Source organism: Oryzias latipes, chromosome 9, assembly GCF_002234675.1.
Source record: "Oryzias latipes chromosome 9, ASM223467v1".
NCBI lineage: Eukaryota > Metazoa > Chordata > Actinopteri > Beloniformes > Adrianichthyidae > Oryzias > Oryzias latipes.
Window position 1 is genome coordinate 32,088,126 of NC_019867.2, and position 25,480 is coordinate 32,113,605.

The window sequence follows — 25,480 nt, forward strand, 5'->3', positions numbered from 1 at the left end:
CAAGAACTCTGGGATTTCCTCCCACTGTGGGGTGTGATTCAAAACACGGCACCACCAAAGGCCACATCTGTTCAAACCCGACTGCTATCTGCCGTACCCGAGCTGATGATGGAAGGCCGAGGCTTTGGGGCCCGCCCCAGAGAAACCCCCACGGCCGGTCCGGGTTCGGCCGTTCCCTCCCCCTTACAGTCCAGCTGCAGGGCGTGCTCCTGTCCGGGGACAGAGATGGACTTTGCTGTGCTTGGAGGCCTGCAGGGGGGAAAGAGAAGGAACCAGAGAGTTGATCAATCTGGAGCAGATGAAATGAGCTCGGGGGGGGGGGGGGGGGGGGGGGGGGGGGGGGGGGGGGGGGGGGGGGGCTCGGGTCAGATGAGGCCCAGTGTTGAAATCAGCGCAGCAGCTGAAGTATTTCAAGTGACTGCAGCAGTAAATGTCTGGGGGGCGTGAATGCAGAAACACGGTCCAGGACTGACAGATTCTTCTGGAAGCAGCAGCAGAGCAGAAGGAGTGAAAGGCACGTCTGCTGTTTCTGAAGAAAACAAGCCAGAACCAACTCTCTCTGGGGGTGGGGGGGGGTCATAATTACAGTGCAGATTATGGTAGCCCTGTGGGTGTGTGAGTGTGTGTGTGCATGCATGCATGTGTTTTATGTACAGAAAATATTCACACCCTTTAACTTGAAAAAAAAAAAGAAATCTGAAATATCCTTCTTCACTTTTGCACAAATATGGGCATGGGGGTTGTTTGGACCCCCCCCTCAAGAATATTAGTAATGCGGATCTAGTGTTTAGCTGTCTGTGTGCAGAAGTCTAGTGAGACACATCTTCCATCATCAATGTATGAATATACTTCCAACCTGTAAGTAGTAGTGCACATCTTATGTTTTGACTTTGTATTATCGACTGCCCCCCCCCATTCTAATCCCTTACCCCCCCCATCTCTAACATCCCACTCCATTTCTTTCTCTCTTCTTTCAAATATAATGATCATAGATAAAGTTTAGCCTCAAATCCAAAAGGGGTTTATACAAATATACTTTGTTTGTCTGAAGATACATAAACCCCCACTGTAACAGTAAAATCTGTCCAGTTTGGAGCTAAACTTGTCTTAATTGAACAAAGAAACATGGACACAAACATATTTTTTTTTAAATTCAAAACATTTAAAAAAAAAATTCAGATGGATTTTAGCTGCTCCCCAGTAAAAATCAGCTCAAATATATGGTTTCTTCTTAAATTGTCCTCAGCGACCTAAAAGACAGATGTTTTATGGAATATCTGTGCTTCTGTAACGACATTTGGACTGAGATCTTTGAAAACCTTCCTGAAAAAAGAATGAAACGGATCTCATAACTTCAGGACTCATCGATTACTCATATGATGGTGTCATTAGGAATTAAATCTGTCAAAAGCTTGTTAAAAGCTGGTTAACTGTCAATATTTACCAATCCAAAAATAAGGAACATTTTCCATCTATGGTTATAGTTAAAAGCAGCTCCAGTTTAAGTTTGAGTTGATAGTTTTTTTCCCTTTAGGAATGTTTTGTCCTTCATATCTTATGACATAAATCCAGAACATTCAAACAATCCATCAAAGACGGCGTTGGACGCCAGCATGTGGGGCACTCACCTCTTGAAACAGGGATCTCCAGACAAAAGAGTCATTCCAATGATCACCTTCAAGACAGAAACAAGTTCATGACACCTACTTCTTTGTTTCATCAGCACAGTCTCTGAAAAACGTCTGAACAGCACAGTCAATGACCAGTAGAGCCAGCACTACAAAATGGCAAACGCACTACATAGTGAGTAGGGCAGGAATTTGGACATAGCCACGATCTTCTGTGGAAGTGAAGCCATCAATGCTGATTGTTTAGGCTGAGGTAATAGCAGAAACTTTGGACAGTTTTTCCAATGAGATTAAAAACATTTGCATATTGTGCAGAAGCTCAGCTGTGACTGAGACGGTTTGATCCTCCACACAATCTCTGCTGTGCTGAGCACATTTGTTCAGTAAAGTTCATAGCGTCTGTATTACTAACCGACTTCCTGGGTTGTGCTGTTATCAGACACGGTGGTGTTTTTCACATACCTGACATGTTTGGACAGACGTCTTCCCTCCGTCTCTCCAAACATGTCAGGTATGTGAAAAACACCACCCTGTCTGATAACAGCAGAACCATACAAGTGAGCACATTTATGGTTGGCTGTTTCTATGAAGGTAGATATGTTCCAGTAGATTTGATGTGAGAACTTATAATATAGAATGTGAGAGCTTGCACACCAGAAATCTGCATCTGTGTGTAAAAATGTTCTGCTGTAAAATTTAACAAACTAAATTACAACTGACAAGTTCCCATTTGCATGTGTTCATTTAGAGTTCTGTGATTACAACCGCTCCAATCTGCTTCTGCGTGTGCTGGAATCTGCTGCCGCAAATCACAAGTGCGCTCCAACTGCGCTCTGACGGGCTGTAGCCCAGCGGGCTCCTCGCCTCCCCTCTTCTCCACGGAGCGCGGCTGCTGTGGCTGCGGGGAACGTGTTGATCTAATCTGATATATTTTTTCAAATGTTGATACATATGATTTATACTAAAGCTGCTCAATAGCCCTGGCCCTGTTGTTCTGCTACAACAAAGAGGATCTTCCTGCTGACGGTCCGTTGGCAGCCGTCTCGCTGCATGTCTGCATTTAAAGACCGAAGAGATCATCTCTCATTAAAATGCAGGAAAAAACAGACTTTCTGTGTTAATACAAAATGATTGAGAGACTTACTGTCACATTTGAACATTTATCAGAAGAGTTATTGAAGCAGGAAGTCCATATCTTTTTTAAAAAAAACTTTATTGACAAACAACATAATACAATAAGAATGTGAATGTCTCAGGGGGAATTGAAATGTGTACATATTACAGAAAAGTATAAGAAATGAAACAAAAATTATATAAATATATACACATACATATACAACATAAGACAAAAAGAATCATTAATTCAAAAAACGTTGGGGTTTAATAAATTTTAAATTGCAGGAAGTCCATATCTGTGAAGATCTTCCAATCAGAGTGCTGCACTCTGATTGGTTGACTCCCCCTTCCTCTAACCCTCCCTCCCCCCCTTGTTTCATTATCGGATACAGATCACTTTTGACACAAGTTTTTCGCAAGAAATGTGTCAGAAGTCAGAGCGCAGTTGTAGCGAACTTGTGATTTGCAGCAGCAGATTCAGGCAGAATCACATTTTAGCATTTGGAATCACAGATTTGAAGTTGTAACTCTGAATGAACTCATGCAAATGGGAATTTGTCAGTTGTCATTTTGTTTGTCATCGTCCACTCACCTTCAGGATGGAGTTGTCCTGCCGCGTGTTCTTGGTGTCGTATCCCTCCAGCAGACAGCAGCGAATGGTGGAGCCTGAACCGGCAAACTCCGCCATGTTGAGGTCTGTGAAGCCCAGCTGAGGGTGAAGAGGAGAGGATTGGTTCTGGATTCATGACCCGGGCTCCCCTGCCTCCTTATGAGGCACATTACCACACTGTGGCTGAGCAGCAGAGCTCTGACGGATCTCCACTAAAGCCCACCAGTCCATTCGACACCACATCCCGCTGAGGGAGGATGGGAGTTTAACCATCTACCAAATGTGGATCACGCTTTTTAAAAAGGACTGAAGGGTTTCTTCTTGATTTGAAATCAAAACTTTGTTCAGAAATGAATCCCTACAGCAGAGAAACTCGGCTCTTTACTGATCTTCACGTGAAGCTGGTGGACTTGTGTCAAATACAAATGTTTTTTATGTTTGTGTCTTTATGTAATGAGAGCTTGAATGTGCTTTACTGTATGCTCTACTGTGTAAATACGCTAACTTTGACCATAAATGGGCATGTCCCGTGTTGAATTAGTCGAACACATGAAATGATCCCATTCAAATATTTCTAAAGATGCTGGGATTCGTGTAGAAGCTGCAAATGGAAGCATCTGTTGTAGGGCTGCACCATATGAGAAAAACTCCTGATATGCAATATTAGTGATCAATACTGCGGTGACTATATAACCTGCGATTCATGAACAAATAGCAAAACAACCAAAACATTTCACTTTCAATGCAACAGTTTCATTTAAATAAGAGTCAACATCATTAAAATTATCCTCCAAATGACCCTCGTCTACATTAAATACATCAAGCTGCCATAAAATTGTTGTAGCACATTTAAGGGAACCATTTACTGCAATTTCTGCCATTTTTTGAGATATGCGTTTTGCACAGCTTGATATTGCGATAACGATACATTTGCGATTTATCGTAGATTACAGTCTGTCTTTGAGTCTGTTACTGTTGTCTTCATCCATCTGTCTCCAGAGGAGATTACTAAAAAAAAACCTTCATTTAAACATTTACTCTTCTGGTCCATTAAGGGAAGTTTTTCCTACATTTGAAAAAACTGCTTCTAGTATCTGGGGGGAAAAAAAGAATCCAAGTCCCAAATATCTAATTACCGGTACTCAGTGCTTTTTTGAACAGCTGCGTTCCTTGAGTAAATATGTTTGGTGAGTCCTCTTTCTTTGACCTGCAGGGATGTTTTTGGGCCGTCATGCTCCTCCTGCTGTGCCGCCTCAGCCTGTAACGGTCGTGTCTCACAGCCACGACGTACATATTCCACATCCCGCACGGATGAGAATTGGTCTTAAGTGAATCTACGTGGAAAAAGTGAGAAGTAGGAATAAACCACACAAAGAACACGTAAACCAGCGTAGAACCGTGTGTGATTATTGTGCTGTTTATATGCAGTTCATTAGTGATTTGTGCATAACGTAATCGTAACGTGATGTGTGCGCCGTATACGTGACACAAAAGTTATACATCGGTGGTTCATGCATGAAAAGTCTGTTAGACAAACGTGGAACGGTCGTGGAAAGACACACATTTGTGTATGGATCTCATAAAAATCACACAACTGCGTTAGACTTACGTAATAATTGCGTATAAACTATGTAAAATAAACTGCGTAATTCTCAACTGACCCAAATTTTGAAACCCTCTACGGACATCTGAGCATCGACGAAGGCGAGAAACACTTCAGGATGACGTAGATCAGGCATGGATCATGAAAGACACACACATCACTGTCCACGTCCACATATCTGGTATCAGATTTCATGACTTAGCTAAACTTTTTACACGGGGTGGGGGACCTTTAAACTCTGCTTAAAGCTGTAAACTGTTGCTATATGAGAACCTGTAAAAATCTAGATTGTTTAAGTGCTTTGTTTGTGTCACAACACTTGTTCTATGATTGTGTATTTGAATTTTAGCTGTGCCCTCCCTGCCTGGCTGCAGTGATTTCTGTAGAGCTTTCCATGGACCCGCCCCGCCACACCTGACACTCACGGCGTCCGCACAGACCCACGTTGACGTATCCGTGGCCGTATGGAAGAGCTGTCATTGCTCTGCAAAGACTGCAGCGTTGGTTAAATGACATGTAGAGGTCAGTCTGCTCTCTGCACGGCTAGATTCCAAACTTTGTCGTGAGCCGCGATTGCAGTACTTTTACCTCGTGTCTCAGTGTTACAGGTTTTTGTGTGGTTTGTTTGTGTAGTCACCTGTGTATTATGTACTGTGTAAAATGTGTGTTCACTCCCATGTTTTACACCTGACAGCTCATTATGGGCTGTACTTTACCACGAGCCTCTGGATCAGGAAAATGATAACTTTATCATGTGAAAACACCCCCCCTCCAGCCGAGTACCACAACTATTTTCTTAAAATGTTTATTTTTTTAATTTTGCTAGGCTTGAACAATTAATCGTAAATTTTTCTGTATCATGAGATCAAGCTGTGCAATACGAATATCGCAAAAGACAGCGAAAATTGCAAAAAAAGGTTACTTTAAATGTGGAAAAACAATATTATGGCAGCTTGAAGTATTCAACAAATCAAATAAATCCATTAAATCCATTTATCCATTTGATCGGATGGAGCGCTTTTATGTTTAATAAATGTTGACTCTAAATTAAACTGTTGCAGTGAAGTGGAAATTGCGATGTTAGTTTTGCTTTTTGTATCACAACTTATGTCGTCATCGCAATATTGATCACTAATATCACAAATGAGTTTTCCTTATATCATGCAGTCCTAGTTTTAGCCGTTTATTTATGACCAAATGACAGAATCAGCCAGTGGCGGTTCTACTCCCCAGGAGACCCCCCCAGGTGTTGTCACAGCGTTAAAGGCACAGTCACACACATACATTTCGTATGACATAAATAAAAACTGGTCGCGTAAGGGTCAATGGGCTTCGAAGTGTACATTATCAGAAATTGACGCCTGAAGCATCCGACATGAAGTGGAGGACGGTTGATTCCATTAAGTGCGTTAATTCTGATAATGCACACAACAAAGGCCCTTAACCCACTAATACCACGGTCACTTAAAAAAGAAACAAATATTCAACCAGTTTTAGTACTTTATTCTTGTTATTTTTCGCTTTTTCACAAAAAGTAGACATTTGTAACTTGGTGCGGCGTGTTGTCACGGCAACATGACAACGCACCTATTTGCTGGCTAGGCAGGCGTGGACCATAACTGCAGCGGCAAAGGAAAGCGATATCTATGTTTATGATCACGATGTGTTACATAAAGCATCAGTTCAGAGAGAAAGTTCAGCTCCAACCGCTTGCTTTTGTCCGGATGATGAAGTTTGTTTTAAAGAAGCCAGCGCAGTGATACAGAAGAGTTAAGATGTGTGACTGGAACTACTTTTTTAGGCGTGCGGTTATCACTGTGGATTATCACTTTTTAATGGACACCCAGCAGCCGATCAGAATTGAGAATTCACCCGGCCCATGTGATTATACGAGGAAAAACTGAGAAAAGTTGTGGTCTTTAAGTTAAATTTTCACAGATGTATCAGGAATGAACCACGTTAAAACCACAGAAGTACCAATAAACCACACAAAGAACACGTATACCAACATAGAACGTGAACTGTGTGACTACTGTGATGTTTATCTGTAATTCATTAGTGATCCGTGCATCAATTATGTAATTGTAACTGTACGCCGTGTACGTGGTATGAAAGGTTCACACGTGAAAAGTCTGTTAGAGATACGGTCAAGGAAAGACACACATTTTTGTTTGCATCTCACAAAAATTACACACAACTGCGTAAGAATTACGTAATAATCGCGTATAAACTACATAAAATATGCATAAACTGAGTAATTCTCAATCAACCAAAAATGTTGAACAGCTCAAAACCGAATCCACGTAAAAACCCGTCAGCTGAAACCCTCAACAGACATCTGAGAACATCGATGAACACAAGAAACCCTCATGAATGACGTAGATCAGTGTCTTCCAACCTGTGTGCCGTGGGAAATGACTCATTAACTGATCTAAAAACATTTTCCATCTCCAGGATTTCAGCTCTGTGTTCATCCAAACAGGCCCTGATAAAACACTGAGTAGTTAGGAATATGAAACATCATAAAATACTTTTTTCTTTGTGTTTATTTGATTCTTTTAAAGACACTTTGATAAGAATGACGGTACCGCGATTTAGCCGCAGCGTTGGCTCTGTTTTCTGAAAAGTCCCGCCCCTTTAACTGTCTCCACCAATCATTCTGAAGTGGTTAAAGTCTTCACTTCCATGTTCTGATTCTGCTCATAAAGTCTCTCAGTTCCAACAAAAATAGCAGCTAAAGCTCCTCTTTAGCGGTGTAGCTTTCCACAGAATCTGGTGTCAAAACAATGAAGCTCAAAGAAGAGAGTCTGTCTGCATCACTGCATCTCCCATGATGCATTGGGTTAAAGTGACACAATGTGTCGTCCTTGTTAAACGTCTTGAAACCACAACACACGAACCGTTTTTAAATCTTCTAATTAACCTTTTTTACATCTTTTAGAAAAAACAGCTGCAACTTCCAGCTTTTTCTGACACAATTATCACTAAAATGCCTGTGAGATTGTGGAGAGGCTGTAGATCAATACAGACTATGAGTTTCTCCTATTTTTAATTTTTTTTTTAATTTTTGGATGCTGGTGTGCCACGGGATTTTTGTCAAGGTTAAAGTGTGCCTTGGCTCAAAAAAAGTTGAAAAACACTGATGTAGATCACGCATGAAAGACCGACATACGTGGAAAATGCACAAAAGGTTTGTAGTGGCTGTGGGACACGACCTTAAGACGCGTGGGCGGAGTCAGTGAGGAGTTGTCGTTCCTGCTTTCTGAACTTAAACCAGTCAGGATATTTTTTTATGAGTGCAGAAGGTTTCTTTAGTGCAGAGACAGATGTGAGTTTTGTGGTCCAGTCATTGATCTGAAACTGTGGAAGCTGTGGTCTGGATGCAAAGCAGAACAACCAGAGAGGAACTGATGTGAAACGGGAACGTGCACGTGTCCCGTGTGAGCAGAATAAGAGAGCAGATGACGCCAAAGCCGGGCGAGGCGAGGCCGCAGAGAGCCGGCTGACGCTGAGCTGTGGTGGAGAAAGTCTCTGGAGCTGCTGATTAACCACCTTCACCGTTAGAATGTTGCCAATCAGTTCAGGAGGGATAACAACACGTTCAATATGACCTTTGTTTTCCTAATTAGGGATTGATCCGTGTGCAGACAGATCGCCACGCCCAAACACAGACTCAGACAGCAGGGTTCATCCAGGATTGGGCAGATGTGGCATTTTTCCACCAGAACTTTAATCCTGGCATAAACACCCTGCAGAGGGTCAGGAGAACTCTCAGCTTATCACGCTTTCCGTCACGTGTTCAAATTCTGTTCTGTCAGAGGCCTAATGGTCCAAGAATCCAACACGTCCTGCAGCTCAGAGGTCAGTGACCTCTCTGAATTCCATCTCCAGAGTGCGGCGATAACAGCCCGGCAAACACCACGCTCCTTTGTCCAAACAGCATCTGTGTTTCTTCAAATAAACTCTTCCACAGGTAAAAGTTCCTCTTCCTCCCCAGGTTCCCCTTTCTTCAGGAGAGCTTCTGTTTTCATAGGTGTGACTTTAAGGAAGCCAACTCCCAAGAAAGGAAGTGGGGTAAATTTAACTCAGGAAATCCAAATGAAGAACGGGTAAAAACAGAGGAAGCTGTTCCTGTCCGGCCACGCATTTGCACCTCAGCTCAGCTTCACAGAGGCTTTGACCTTGAGGTTCCAGTGGAAAGACGTGACTCATCTTAGGGACTGAAAGGAGCTTCCAGGATGTTTTTGCACATTCTGGGCTGAAGTGCGTGTCGATTGGACCGCTGATCTATAGTGCTGCTAGAAATGCTAATATTTACATGCCGTGGCACTGAAGTTCACAGAGTACCTCCACGTGTTTACAAAAGTGAGAGGAGAGTCGCTCTTACCTTCATGTACGCTTTTCCTCCTTTGAGTTCCTGCAGGAAAAGCATGAGGACAGTATTTAGACTCGCCGTTCTCATCCCAGAAGCCTGTGATTACACATGAAATGACAGGGCGCTGGTCTGAAACGACTGAGTCCTGGAGAGGCTCTCATGAAAACACACTTTGTCTTCTGAACACAAGCTTTTAGGAGATAAGTAGCTAAACTAATCTCCTCTAAAACATCTGAACTTCTTTCTAACCAGCAGGCAGGACTTCAGCTCACATCCTGTTCCTATGTTCTAGCTCCTTACAGATGATGCCAAACTTTCTTCCTGGTGAAATATCAGATCGCTGATGTGTTCCCCCTTTTAAAGGCATGAGGTCTTAACAGCACTTCTCTAGAGTCTCAGGCGCCGTCCCTCAGCTGTCTTCTAATCGTTTCTAAACCACCCCGGTCCACAGAAGCCAACAGCTGCAGAAAAGCGCCATGACGCGCGGCGGGACGGTTGGGACGTACCTTTCTGACCGACACCCTGCAGACAGACGGGTCCAGAACTCCAGTGTGGGGGTTGGCACTCATTTTAGACACAAAGGTGAACCTCTTCCTCCAGCAGACGCAGTTCTCCTGAACCTCTTCCCTGCATGGTAAAAACAAAAGTCAGAAATGTTCAACAGCTTTCATTTTCACACTTGGACTGAAGATTAGAGAATGGACAGACAAAAACACAGAAACAAAGACTTTATGCCAAAGGAAAAACATCTGCACTCCGCCTTGAAGGGCCCATTTCATGCTAAATCCACTTTTTCAGCCTTCATAAATAAAATATGTTCATTGCTCATTAAAAAAAAAAACAGTGGCATTTTGATCCGTTCACGCATCTCTGAGCGTTCCTCTAAAAACCTGCTCTCTGAGCGCCAGTCCCTCCCAACCCATGAACACTTTGTGACATCACAAAGTGAGGACCCGCCCCTTCCAGGAAGAGTCTGCACTGCCAGCTCTGCCCGCCGGCCGGGCTAACAGACACACCCACTTTCTCTGTGGAGCTAGCGGTGATTGGCTAAACGGTTTCATTTTATATGAACATGCACATCCCATCTTTGCAAAAGTGCTGACTTTTTTTTCCGTGGGAGAAACGCAGAGACGCTGCTCAGGCCGACTCTAGGATGACATCATGAAATGGGCGGCACCCACAAAGAAGGAAAGGCGGAGCCTCAGAGATCGAGTCGTCTTACTTCTGGGTAGGAAATGAACTCTGCATTTCCTAAAAACCGTGGGTCAAAGGTCATAGATCTTTGGATATAGTTTACTCTGAAAGGCTTAAGAAAAGCAGGATATAGGGCCTGAAACGCTTTAACCTGCAAGATTCTGGTTTCCCGTTTCAGCCAAACTGCTACTTTGAGGCTTCAAATGACTTTTTTCCAGTCATGCCTGCCTGCGCTGCAGCCTCATGACTGCCATTTCCACTGGGAATCCCATCCGGGAATCACATCCGTCACCAAAACAAGCGGGACGTTCCGGAGGACGGCAGAGCCGATCCAGCATCTGATAATCACTGCCACACTTTATCGTCCGATTTCACAGAGCTGGAAGTTTCTGGAAGAGCTGCAGAGACTCATGAAAAACAGACGAGTCTTCGTGTTCAGCCACAGCACACTTCCATGACGCATCCGGATTCTGCGGTGGAAAAGGAGAACAGAGGAGAAAAAGCTGGATCCCAGCCACTTCTTTCTGAGAGCAAACACAGACATGATCAGGAAAACAACAAATTCCTGAAAACTGTGACCCAGAAGGAGCAGATCTTTGTGGTTTGTAGTTGAAAACGGTCCAGGGCAGCTGGGCTCAAAGTCAAAGTCAGCTTAATTGTCAAGTATGCTGCATGCACAAGACATACAGCACAGATGGAGGACTCCAAAAACTGGATCCACTCTAGTCTGACGCAAGTGATGGGAATAGGGGAGCAACCAAAGCCTCTCCCTTCACAGCTTGTTGTGTGCCGGATCAGGGTTCAGAAAGCCTGTAAACCTGAGCGTTAGCAGGCTTTATGTCCCACATGAAAGAGCTTCCAGGGTCTGGTGTGAGCCGAGCCCCCCTGCAGGCCCTCAGGGTCTGAAGTCCGTCCGAAGGCTTCTCGTCTCAGCATGGTCTTGATTCCATGCAGACATATTCCAGCGTGGGTCGAGGCGGCGGCCTCCGCAAATATGGAGCTCCAGCGACTCCCAAGGCTTCCAGTGAGAGCGGCTCATTTTCAGACAAAAACAGAGACGGCCGTTTCAAAATAGCAGATAGTCATTATGGGGACGAAATCACTACGTCCACATTTGTCACCATCAGTTATGAGAATCTGCTGCCCTGGGAGGAAACTCCTCCTTTCACCCACCAATGCTGCTAAGTAGTAGCTGCTTAGAAAGGCCATCATTGTGGTAAAGTGCTGCGTCGAACAGACGCTGCCCAACATCACGCTGAGATCTCCACATGTGGCATCAGAGGTGGGAAACGTCTGAGTCACAAACTGTGCATCAGAAAACACCACCAGAACTGCTAAACTTTGACCTTTCAGTTATTGGAATAGGAATTTTTTATGAAATGATGCTTTTACGGGTCTCAGAAAATGAAAAACGACTTAATAAAAGTAGAAAAGCTTCTTTGTTTCTTTTGCTTTAAAAAACAACAAAAAAGAGACGATTCCCAGAATTACACAGCTTTCAGAAAAGAGCCACTCCAAGGAAAATGGTGTCTTTGGCGTTTTTAACATGTTCTGGTGGCATTTCTCTCTTCATGGAGGACATACGTAAAGAAAAATAAGATTAAAATCGTGTTTCTGAGTGTTTCTTTATGCCAATCACTGTGAATCAGGAGCAGAAGAAAAAAATGGTATTTGTGACGTAAGAAAATATGATGGGCTGTGATGCTAGCTTGGGGGTACGAGGGGCTGTAAGCTAGTGGGAGAAGGTGTGAACAGAGGGCTGATTTATGGGTGATGGGAAGGGGGGCGGGGTTGCTGCGTGCCAACAGTTCCGCCCACATTTCAGAGGTGACTTTCTAATGAACTCCTGCCGCTCTGCAGAAACTATGTCCTAGAAAACGACACTTTGGATGTGGGGCTGAAAACAGCATCAGCGTCATAACTGGAAGATGACGAAGACGCTTTGACAACAGATGATGGGATTGGATCGACCTTCAGGTCACAACAGTTTTTCTTCATCTCAGAATCTCATTACATCTGCTCAGCATATTACAGAAGAAACTCAGGCTGAAGCTCCGCCTCTCCTCTGTTGAAGGCTAATGTTCCCTCATCACGTCAATCACTTTGCAGCAGTAAAGGCCGTGGGACTACTTCTGTTTCACGCATTTTCCACGTATGAAATGTCGGTCTTCCGTGATCCATGTGTGATCTACGTCATCCATACGCGTTTCCTGCGTTCGTCGATGTGCTCAGATGTCCGTCGAAGGTTTCAGCAGACGGGTCTTTTTGTGAATTCAAGTTTGAGCTGATTTATATATCGCGTACACGGCGCACACATCACGCTCAAATTACATCATTGGTGCATGAATCACTAACGAACTGCACATAAACAGCACAGTATTCCCACGGTTCATGTTCTACGCTGGTTTTCGTGTTCTTTGTGTGGTTTATTCATACTTCTGTGGTTTTAACGTGGTTCACCTGTGAATATTTCATGTAAAGACCACAACTTTTCTCTTTTTTCACGTCGATTCACCTTTGACCAGTTTTCATAAGTGCAATATGAGCTAAACGTACGTTCTGTCTGTGTGACACGGCCTTTAGAAGTGGCTTCCTGTCCTCTGAAGCACCTGCTTCTGCTAGCAGACGCCTGCAGAGCTCCTCCCCCATATCTCAGGTAGAACAGACTCGTGGTTTTTCAAAGAATTCACAGCTTCCTGAAGCTTCGCTGAACCTGTGAGAAGTGTTTCAGTTCAAACACGACAGAAGTGCATTTATAGTCATCTCTGTGTTCTTACAGCCTCCACCTTTGTTTCATTTTTCAGTTAAACGTTTAGAAATGTTGTGTCTTTGGGAGAAAGGAGGCTTTATGCGTCCGTTTTGCAGTTTATTGCAGACGGTGTCATGGTGGACTGACGCTGCCGTAGGACCGACTCCCGGTTAGCCTGAGCTTCCTCCTCATCTTCATCGGGATCCTTTCAGGATACGGCAGAAGCACTGGATACAAAGGTGTCTGCAGCTGCCTTCCCATCATGCACCAGCATGCGTCTTCCTGAACAGTTGCTCTCAGATGGTTTTTAATGAAGCATTTTGGAGCACATGGATGTTTTTCCACAAAGCTGAGTATTTGCTGACGTTGCAGCAGGTTAAAGCCAGAGGGCAAAAGCTCCAGAAAAGGCCTCCGACGGCCTCCAGCCGTCTGAAAGCGTGACAGAGGAAGGAGGAGGACAAGGCCTCCTTGTTTGGGAGGATTTGTTCATGCGTCTGTCCCTGGAAAGGAGCCATGTTCTGGGAAGACCCGAGCACGGGTGCACACACACAAACTGCGCTCTTATCAGGACCCCCACGCTTTGCTTCTCCAGCGTGTAAGGTGGAGCGTTCCCAAAGCACATTCCTCCGTCCAGATGGCTTTGTTCAGGCTCCATGGAAACCTCGCTCTGAGATCCAGTAGCCCCCCTTTCCCCCACCCTGGGCGTTTTCCAAAACCTTCTGTCGGTTGTTTGTAATCTGGCCTGAAACCCTTGAATCTTCTGCTTTAAAGCTTTTACAGCCGGAGAGGCAGCGGTTAAACATTAACCAGGAACTCTGCAGAAGTGCTTTCCTAATCCTGACTGGCCTCTCCGTTCTGCTGCTCGCCGATCCAAGCATCGTGACACCAAGTGACCCGCTCAGACTCCTCGTTCTGGATCAGAGGGCCCAGAGAAGCCCGTTGTTGTCGACTGTGAGCAGGAAACTCCTAAACCAGGAATCGAGACGGAGAACGGCCCTGCTGTGCTGGACAAACGGAGCTGTAAAGGCTTTATTTCATGCTAAATCCATCCCAAACTGGCCTTTTGATCCGTTCATGCGTTTGCTGAGCATTCCTCTAAAACCCGGCTCTCTGAGCACCAGCCCCTCCCACGAAACCACTGGGTCCTCACATTGTGACATCACAAAGTGAGGAACAGCCCCCCAGAGTTTTTTTTTAAGACGTGGGGTCTTAAAAAACAAAAACATTTCATTTTCTAATCCGTTTTGTCTCTTTCTGGGTCACGGGGCTGCTGGAGCCTATCCTGGCCACTTACGGGCAAAGTCAGGGGACATCCTGGACAGGTCTGCAGTCTGTCACAGGGACACAATCACACACACTCATGCACACTCACAATCACACACACTCATGCACACTCACAATCACACACACTCATGCACACTCACAATCACACCCAGGGACAATTTAGAGAAACCAATGAGCCTATTGGGCACGTTGTTGGACGGTGGGAGGAAGCCGGATAAAACCCACGCATGCACGGGCGGGGACAACATGCAAAGGCCCCCCCATTCTGGTTCAGGTCCCCCAGCTGGGACTTGAACCAGGGACCTTCTTGCTGTGAGGCAAGAGCGCTGACCACTGCACCACCGTGCAGCTTTAAATAAATAAAAAAAAAATAAAACAACAGAAATGCTGCCTTCTCCTCCAGGATGAGCAGATCCGGAGGTTTTCCCTTCAACTAACCGTCCTGAGGACAAACGAGCAGCAGGAAGGAAGAACGGACGCCAGAACTCTGCAAAACTGACCGCCAAAGCACGGAGGTCTTCCTCTCTCCAACAGTTCTGTCTGAAGGTGAGGAAGAGGAGAGTCGTTGCTACACAGAACTTCACAAAGCTGTCAGAATATGAGCTCTGCTGACAAGAAACGGAGGAGGTGGAGAAATGAACGAGGAAACATGTGGGGGTGAGGGGTGGGGGGGCGCCCAACAACTGCCCCCCACCCAGCTCAGAGCCAGGCTTCTCCAGCCCAGAAAAAGAGGACCCTCTCAGAGGAAAACAACTCGGTTTGTTTCAGACGTTTCAGGGTTTTAGGACGTGGCAAATGTGGAAAGCCCCGCCCCCTGACGAGTATCTGCATCATGTGACACTCAGAGCTGAACGTCAACATCAAAATAGAGTCTTCCTTCCAAAAAACAGTTTCATTTCTGACTTCATTCCATAAAATCTAACAGAAATGCCTTTAAAGCAGTCTGGTGATGCCCTTTGAGAAAAGAACCACGTTTGCCGAGTGTGTTTTGGAAGCAGCTCCACTCATGTTTCTGACACTAAGGTCTCCTAAATGTCTCTGTAGAACCCAGATGACTCTTTTTGTACCAAAAATGAGTCTGAGTGTAACTGACAGAGAAAAGTCCAACGTGATGCCAGCGTCTGATCGAGAGGTCATGACGAGCACACGGCCCCTGCATGTGATGACTCAACATGTCAGCTTTACTGCAGCCCGGATCTTATCTCTCATGCCTTCCTGATCCCAAAGGCCACAGCCAGAGGGGAAACACAAACAGTGGTCCGGTCCGGACCCGTCCGGCCCGGCGGCAGCAGATAACAGCGGGGCAGCAGAATGCTGAGGAAGCACAGAGGCTGACGTCAGTCTCTCGGGTTCAGACTACACCGCTCAGACTGGATCAGCACTCTGTTATTGTGTTAGCAGATCCAATGAAAAAGGCACATTGGAGACTCCTGAAGAGGAAATAAAAAGGGACAAAGGCTACGTTCACACTGCAGGCTGAAACGACCCGGTTATTTTGCCCCTATGCAACCTGTATCTGATCTGTTCATGACAGTCTGAACGACACAGATCCCATCTGTTCAAATGCAACCCAGGCCACTTGGGTATGTGGTCCTGAATCCGATACGTATCCGATCTTTTGAAATGCGACCTCCATCTGAACGGCCAGGCCACATGAATCCAACCTGTATGTCATCACACACACAGGAGATCACAAAAGTTCGCATTTAATTGGAAATGTGACCGAAAAAACGAATTTTTTCAAAAAAATTGGAATTGAGCATTAAGCCCTCCAGTGTGAACGTAGCCTAAAGGCCCGTTCACACCGGGACGAATTTCGCCCGCGATTTTCGCCGACGTTTTAACGCCTCATGACTAAACAAAGGGGCACCAATGTGAGTGTGCACACCGACGCGAAGAAACGCCATGCGTCAAAGCGTCACTTTTTAAAAAACGCCTCGGGTTCGTTCTTTTGGTTTGACGCGTCACGTCGAAATCTATTCGACCAATGAGAACGGCGCTTTTGCACACGTGTCTGGAACCTCTGAAGTTACAGTAGAACACAACTTGGTGGCGCTCAAACACAAAACTGCCTTGCTGAGCACACATACCAGCGAAGAAGATAGACGCCGAGTTGCATCTACACTGCCGCGAAGAAATAATGACGGACATTCTAAAATATCCCCTTACCAAGTACCAGTTGGAGCAACTGGTGCTTGAAATATTCACGTTTTCTTTGTTTGATTCTGACAAGCGTGTAAATACTTGCTCTCTTCTTCTGAGTGAAAAGCGACTTTAAGAAGCGTAAAGTTGCGCAGCTCCACCTTGTGTACAGGAGTATTTCTGTTTACATTAAGCGCCATCTAATGTCAGGGAATGAAATTGCATGTTCGCTCGGGTCATCGTCAGCGAAAATCGCCTGGGTGTGAACACAAAAAACGTGGCGAAAAACGCTGGCGAATAACGCCTGGCGAATATTCGTCCCGGTGTGTACGGGCCTTAAGGCTCTTGGGGAGGACTGTAGTAGATGGCTGAGAAGCTGCTTGAAGTGCCCTTTAGCACGCACTAGGGCTGTGACGATAACCGCATTACCGCGGTGATGAGGTCATCACCACGGTGATGACCTCATCACCGCACTTTTTTTTTTTTTTTTAACGTTTTGCATATGGTGTGTGTTTGGAACTATAATAAACACATTCATCTTTGCTGATAATTTCCTTTTTCTGCTAGTCCTGTGTTCAGACTTTCTTTCTTTCAGACTGTTGTCTCCTTTTCTCCCACCGCGCTCGTGCTCTCAGTGTCTGCCTTCGCGCTGCACGTGGCACGCGGCTCCGTTTACACAAACAGGCGCGCGCTTTCAGAAGCACACATCCTTATTCTACAACAGAAGTTTCCGTCTCGTGAGGAAATACGAGACGGGGGTATGTAACTGTCCTCCTTCAATCCGTAACACCAAACATGAACGCGCACTGTTAGATTTCCATGAAAATCACTACATGTTTTGTTTGGGAACTATTTTTTGCAGCGTAACATTACGTGTCTGTATAAACAAAGGCGGAGCCTCCTGCCCCGCGTTCTTCATGGGTGTCGGGCTTCACGGCTACCGGAAAGGTGACAGCGTCTGCAGTCTGTTTATTACTGGGCAATAAATAATATTCTGAGAAGATGTCTGTACCAGAGAGCACTGGTGAAACTTGCGTGCAGCTCCAGAGCGGTCCGCTGCAGAAGAATCAACACGCACCCCCCAACACACGTGTGCGCACCTTCCTACTATAACTACACAAGACGCTCCGCGCTCACAAACACGGTCAATCTACAACACCTAAAGTTAGTTCACAAGTTAGATATGTAGTTGTTAGTTGTCATTTGTTGTCATTGTTAACAAAGAATAGTACGTTGTAACTGTATTCATTTCCGATGCGGCCGCCGGGGGATTTTGTGTTTTTTTGTTTTTGTTTTTTTTTTTTTTTGGGGGGGGGGGAGGGGGGCTGCGGTTAACCGCGACACCGCGCCCCCTGGTGGTTCATCACCGCGGTGATGAAAAATTCGACACCGTCACAGCTCTAGCACGCACTCAACTACAGACCAGCTCCACTGACTCCATCTCTGTAAACACAACTTTAACACGGACTTGCGTTCTTCTACATGGCCTCTGCAGTTCATGTGGTTCCGGTCACGGCTGCCCCCCAGCAGCTCCTCTGCTCCTACCCCTCCTCCTGAGAGCCTCCTGGCTCATGTGAGACAGGCTGCAGCCAGTTTCAGGTACAGCTTCAGGAATGCAGCCGGATTCCAGTCAACCCTCAGCTGTTCTCTTCTGCCCCTGCAAAACATTAGGGGGAGCTCCAAAGAGTCTGCAGTCTGTCCACCACAGGGTCAGTTCAGAGCCTCTGATCCACCGCAGCAGGGGTCCTGGCCGGTCAACCGCAGCCGTTACAAGTACTGTACAGGTCAGGATGGACAGTGATAATGTCTTACGGGTAACAATGTACCGATGTTTGATCTCTGCAAAAGAAACTGTTTGTTCTAAATCAAGCGTTGAAATCTAAACAGACACGTTTCTAAAATGATCAGGAAATCCCCTGCAGAGAGGAAGTTCATTTGGATCACCTGATCCCGGCAGAATAAAGCGGCCCGCACCCCGCTCTCTTCCCGCCCATCCCACCAAAGAGCTAACGGCTGGAAAAGCCACGTAAAAACAGGAAGCAGCTGTGGAGACTCTGCGTATCCCACTTGATTTCTAACGCTTCACAAACGGGCTTCTCCACCAGCGTCTTCCTGTCTCCTTATATTTTCTTTCTTCCATTTCTGTCGTCAAACTAAACAGACCCTTCCTGCATCTGAGACGCGCTGGAGACGGCGCTGCACAGGCTGAAGAGTCTTCAGCAGCGCTGTAACCTGACCCGTTCTAACTCAAACTGCGACATCACTGAAAGAATCTTCTTGATCCACTGAGACCGGACAGAAACCGATCCGTCTGTGACTCAGTCTTTCTGTAGAAATCCTCAGAATGCCGACTAGCTGAGGAAGAATCTTTGTTCAAAAAGCTGTAGGAAAACTAAACTTGAATGAATGTTCTGAGCACGGTTTCTCCTCTGCCCCATCCCTCACACAAACACACACTGACCGGGGAGCAGCCGCTGAACCAAAGCCCCCTGAGGGTAGAAAAACTGTTCTGTCACTGAGCCAAACATCATGAACCAACTTCCAATGAGCGACTCGGACTTTGAGCAAGTACGACAACAACAACAAAACCAGACTGACATGCTGACAGATGATAAATGTGAAGAAAACATCCCATAAACACAGCCCGACCCTGAGAGGTGTGGTTCAGCCGCGAGCGGGGGGATAAGTCCTTCTGTTCGAACCCGGGCTAGAAACGTACATACGGAAAACGTCAGCCTTCATAACACAATCACAGATTCATTGTTCTCGTACCTTGGACCTCCAAAGACTTTCCCTGAAACATGCTGATGGTGCACATCGCTTCTGCTGACCAAAGTTCAGTTTGGACTGGAAAGGTCACCGAGTTCTGTGGGGTTGCTGGTTTCTGGGACGAGAACAGCCCCGTCACAAGGAGATGCCTCTGAAACTCAATAACTCAGTCTCTCCATGGTCCAACCTTCTTTAACTTTGATACTTTAATATTTCTTCATGAACTCAGGGATCCTCTGCTTGTCCTTCCTTTTTCTCCCGAGTCCACTGAGGAAAATGTTGTTCCAGACAAGAACATGAGTCCAAAAAAGGAAACACCCAAACCCTTCACAGGTTCTGGGTCTACAGACATCTGGACACAACAAAACCAATGTTTGGTTAAAACACTGCCTGGGTTGGGAGGGATTTTCTGAGGGATTACAGCCAATAAAGTGGGACTTGATTTTGGAGTATTACAGGAGTAAAGGACTGCTGCTAGCACCATGCTAATATATCGCCAATGACCCCTACAGTGGATCTTTACCTGAGTGAACGCTGAAAACGCTGGGCAGAAGGCTAAGACTTTCTACTCCACTTCGACCAGCTCCCGTGACAGGACCACAAGGTGCTCCGAGGCCAACCGTGAGACATACTGTAGTCTATCCAGTAGGTCCTAGGTCTTCCCCGGGGTCTCTGCCCAGTTGACCGGAACACGTCCTCGGGGAGGGTCTGGAGCAGAGACCCGAGGCTCATGAAATTAAGTTTATCAGGTTTTTCACTCTAGACTTTAAGTGAACTAAATTTCACTGGTATTGTCATATTAAAGCACTGAAAGTGTTGCTTAAAATACTTCAGTGAATAAAATCTGATTCAACTTTAGAGTTGGATGAGTCTTTGCGTCTCCTGAACTATTTTGTTACACAGTTGAACAAAATGTTGAAATAAGTTTGAGACGTTCATGTTTGTCTGCTTCTTTGAGGACGGGCTCTTGCATTTGCAGCAAAACCCTGTGAATTAGGTTCTGTCCTGGAGCACAGAGGTCGTCACGGCAGAAAACGTTGACAGCAGACAGAAGCAGTGGCGAAGAAACGTGAACCACCTGAACTGCATCCTCAGTCTGTAGAAAAACATCCCCCATGACCTCTGAACTGACATTTATCAAATATCTTCAGACAAAACAAAACGTCACAATCTTCCACTGAGCCATAGAGCTCTTTGTAAACACAGGCAACCCAAACGAGCACGCGACACATGCACGGGAAGACAGAATCTACGCATCCCAGCTGTCCTGACGAAGACCCCGTGAAGCCGACATGCAGACTGCAGGAGCTGCAGGTCTCACGCCTGTGGCTCCAGCTCGCCACGGACTCTGGAGGCTTTGAGGCCGGTCAGAGCGACACGTTAGATAAGCCGACTGCTGTGTCCCACTGCATTCTGGGTCAAGGCGGAACACAAAGACCACATTTGTGACATAAGCCTCCACCCGATGAGCAGAGAGCCTCCTGGTGCCGTCGCCCTCCCTCTGAGGACGCTTTGTTTCCAGAGATGATAACCCCGACGGGAGGGGGGGGCAATCTGAGCTCTGACATGACCCTGAGAGAGAAGACCCCCGAAAAACATCAAAGAGCGTGGGACGGAGCCCACCACAACTAATATTTCCTCAGAGCTGCACTCCTGTAGGAGGACACAGACCACACAGAGCAACCAAAAGAAGTGCAACAGAAAAGAGCAGCAAACGAAAGCAGAGCAACCAAAGCAACAGAAAACAGAGCAACCAAAGCAACAGAAAACAGAGCAACCAAAAGAAGTGCAACAGAGAAGAGCAGCAAACGAAAGCAGAGCAACCAAAGCAACAGAAAGCAGAGCAACCAAAGCAACAGAAAACAGAGCAACCAAAGCAACAGAAAACAGAGCAACCAAAAGAAGTGCAACAGAGAAGAGCAGCAAACGAAAGCAGAGCAACCAAAGCAACAGAAAACAGAGCAACCAAAGCAACAGAAAACAGAGCAACTAAAAGCAGAGCAACAGAAAAACGGACTGACAGAAAGCCAGAAGCAATCTTGGAGTTCAGAGACTCCCAGACAGAATCTGATCCTGATGATCAGTCAGTTAGGAGGCATTGAAGGAACCGATGGATCAACAGGTGATCTGAAGGAACCGATGGATCAACAGGTGATCTGAAGGTTCCACGTGTGCAGCAGGACGTTTGTGCTGCATGAAAGCTGCTGTTTCTGAAACATCAGCTGTTCCTCAGCTGATCCTGAGCTCATTTATATTCCAGAACAGAAACCTGGCTGATGGAGGCAGAGAAACCCCCAAACCCTGAATGACGGATTGGCTGCTTCAAGCTTCCAAACCAGCTTTCTGACTGAAAGTCCAAGGCAAAGCCAGATGTTGTTTTCCGAAAGGTTACCCAACGACAGCCCCACCTGAGCCTGCCACACCTGTGGTGGGGTAACCTGCACTAGACCTGCCCCGACAACACGCTGGGAAACCGGTTCAGGTTCCAGCCAAGACCAGGACCTGACAGATATTCAAAGAGCAGCCATGGGTCTGGACCTGATGACCACACAGGGTTCTGGATCCGGTTCGACTCCAGCAGCGGGACACCCACATTAGAGAGATGGGGGGGGGGGCTCGGGGGCTCGTGCGCCTTGTGTACCTGGAAGAAGTGGCCACAAAGTCTCCGTCCAGCAGCCGCAGCTTGCAGAACAGAACCCCGTTGACAAAAGGCACGGCGGTCAGCTCCTCCAGGGTCAGCTGCGTCTGGAACTTGAATTTCTTCTTCTTCACAAAGAAGGCCATGGCTTAGAAACGCTGAGAAATGAGCGACGGCGCGTCTGAAAGCAGCTCCGAGGCGGCGGCGGCGGCGTTTGATGTTCTACAGAACGGTTTCACGCGAACCCCGCTTCTCCAGACCGAATCCGAGCCCGAAACCTGGGAGAAAGAGAGAACGTGTCGACGGAACCCCTCTAAAAACGACAGCAAAGTTGGAAAAAAGTTGTGATAAAAGCGACACAAACTCACCTGAAGACATGTCGACTTCCGTCGGTCTCAGCGGGACGAATCAAAGCGCCAGAAAAGATGAATCAGAGCTTCTTACGGCCCGCAGGCGAGAGGAGGAACTTTGTCACCAGCATCGTCAAGCTAAAGCAGCACGTCAGGTGACTTCCTGTTCACGGCTTTCAAAATAAAAGACGAAATTGGCCAAAGAGGGGAAAAACAAAACATGAAAGAAAAACCATGGCGGGTGTAGCAGGTTAAGAAATCTGATGGATGGAAATAACCACAACTGGATCATTTAAAGAAGCAATGAAGTTCTAAAATGTATAATAAAATCTTTTAAAGGACTGCATCTGTCCATTCATTCATCCACGATCACACAATTTTATTGTATTAACTGAAACATGCTGTTGAATTAAGTTAAAAAGTAACATTGGAAAAATTAAAACAAGTTTATTCATGTCTCTCTTTAACAATTTACTCCGACATGCTCTTCATAAAGTACTGATTCAGATTTTGGTTACTAAGGAAACAGAAGAAACTTATTTAAACGTTAACCACAAACGCTACAAAGAAAGAAAGAAAGCAAATGTGTCAGAAGTGGATGAACTTCCGGTGGCTCAGCATTGTCGAAACTGATTCTTCTGGGGGGAAACAGCGACACCCAGCGGTCAAAGTGTGACATGATTTCTTGCAGTTTCTTGAAAAAACGACTTTTAAAACGTTACATCAAACTCGTGACACTGTTTTCAAACTCACTCATCTGTTTTTACGTTAACAAAATCTGACAAAAATGTTCCTGATGGAGTTTTTTCATCACTCATACAGTGAATTCTAAATAAATGAGCCTTCAGTTATTGCACAGACTGAGATTTTTTAATCTGCATGTAGGCAAAGCGTGAATTGAAGTCAGTCAATCAAATAAACTCGCTTTATGAATAATTAAGAATATATAATATAAAAATATTGTCTTTACAAACTGTAGTATGATTGAACAGAATAACACATCACCAGCAAGCACCAGAGGGCAACATTGCTCCATCAACAGGTTTATGGAACTACCTGCACAGGTAATCATTCCCTCCTGGAATGAGTTTTTTCACAGGGGAAAACTGACCTCCAGACATTTTCTGAACAGAACGGAAGCGTGAGCAAACTGCAGTCAGTTTGGACAAAGAAACGCCTTTGAAAATGACTCAGAATGAAGTTTTTCCAAACTTACAGACTTTACAAGTAATGTGTCAAATTAAGAACATTCTACTAGAACCCAACCATATGTATCATTTGGGATCTTTTTTAACACCGCTCAAACAGTTGCTGGCCTCTAGCATGAGCTCATGCTTGGCTAGAGCCAGGATTTGGACATCAGGACTTCAGTGTCTGATGATGTTTGTGACTGAGGCCTTTGCACCTCTGTGATGCAAATCTTCCATGTATGTCCTACAAGCCCTGACAGGAAATACAATCAATCCCTCACAGGACAACAGAACTAAGAAAAAAATGAAATGAATGTTCTCTAAGACGAACAAAACTGTGCTGAAACTCACAAAGTGTCACATATCAGACTTTGAAAACCAAATACAGATGAACTGTTTGGGCAAAAAGGTTTTTTTGTCTTCTAAACTCAGTGTGTCGACTCCTGACTTTTGACCTTGGATCAATGTATCTTTTGCTTGACGTGGAAGTTTAAAGAGTCTAAAGGGAAAGATGCTGAACACGAGATGAAAACACATCTATGTGTGCGCTGCCTTCCTCTAGTCACGGAAGAAAACACAAACTGAAGGTTAGCTTTGACCACCTTCAAAGGAGGAGAAAATCCCCTTTTATTGAAAGACTCAGTTGGAATAGATCAGAAAGCAGATGGACGGCCTTTAACCCTGGTGCTATCCTATGACCCCCTCTTCCATTGAGGTGTTCTCCCTACCATGGCAAAGGTGGATAAAGGTGGAAAGATTTCATGTAATCCATGGACACCAGTGAAGATCACAAACCATTGAAGAAAAAAGGTTCAGAGCACTGTCTAGTGGGTCTAGATGACCCAACTCCCAACGTTAAAGTGCCTAGGATAGAACAAGGGTTGCAAACGCAGTTGAAAGCAGGAAAAAGACGCTGCAGTCCTGCTCTGGACAGACAAACACGCTCAGTCATGGAAAACCAGGAGGTGCCGTGTTTCCGGGGAAAAGTTCTTGTCGTCTCAGCTGATTGGAGAACCAGAAGGTGAAGTCTGTGGAATAGAAGCGCCTCCAGCTTCGTATGGTAAACAGTGGCTAAAGAAATCGGAATGAACGCCTAATCAGAATCAAATGCCTCATGTAAACACTCTGCCCCAACACTCGTTTGGATGCAAATTTCCTTCCGATGGAGATGTGTGGGTTATGCTGATTGTTTATGTGAACCGTGGGTCACTTCTGTGCTGGCTTTCCGTCATGCATAGACAGCGTGGCGTTCCGGAGGACGTTTGGACCACGGTCTGTCCGGCCGCTCTGCGTGAGCGAGCTGCCGGTGTGGGTACCGGATGTTCTCGGGGTCCTTCGGGGTCCTTCGACCAATGATGACGTCACACTATTTGATTGGCTGTAAGTTGCCACGACCAATGAGTTAACGTGGCTAAGTTTTTTTTTAAACTTTATTGACAATTGCGGTATCATACATTAACAATGACATTAACGTTAACAACGAACAATAACAATGTAATGAATATTGCTTCAACCCAGGCTAAATGAGGATCAAATCACAAACTTAGATTCTCCGCTCTCGCTGTCTGAACTTCATGAAGCTCTGTTACTTATGCCCAATGGTAAAGCACCAGGGCCTGACGGCTTTCCTGCTGAGTTTTATAAAGAATTCTGGGAACAACTGGCACCAACATTTTATAAAACTGTCACATCTATTAATGAGAGCCAATCAATGCCACCTAACATGAACTCAGCCAACATAATTCTTCTTCTAAAACCAGACAAAGATCCCACTAGTCCTTCAAGCTATCGCCCTATTTCTCTAATCAATGCAGATGTAAAAATTATCTGCA

General features: G+C 45.6%; 1 protein-coding gene across 1 annotated transcript in view; it reads right to left on the reverse strand.

Moving 5' to 3' along the window:
* Window positions 1-22,591, reverse strand: part of fam102a (family with sequence similarity 102 member A) — a 29,634-nt gene extending 7,043 nt beyond the window's left edge. Inside the window, exons 1-7 of the mRNA XM_023958893.1 lie at window positions 22,477-22,591; window positions 22,112-22,386; window positions 9,839-9,959; window positions 9,345-9,374; window positions 3,337-3,453; window positions 1,629-1,675; window positions 98-249 (exon numbers count right to left, since the gene is read on the reverse strand). Of these exons, the coding sequence (XP_023814661.1) occupies window positions 98-249; window positions 1,629-1,675; window positions 3,337-3,453; window positions 9,345-9,374; window positions 9,839-9,959; window positions 22,112-22,254 (610 nt within the window). The 5' untranslated portion in view covers window positions 22,255-22,386; window positions 22,477-22,591. The remainder of the gene's footprint in view (window positions 1-97; window positions 250-1,628; window positions 1,676-3,336; window positions 3,454-9,344; window positions 9,375-9,838; window positions 9,960-22,111; window positions 22,387-22,476) is intronic.
* Window positions 22,592-25,480: the final 2,889 nt, after the last annotated feature.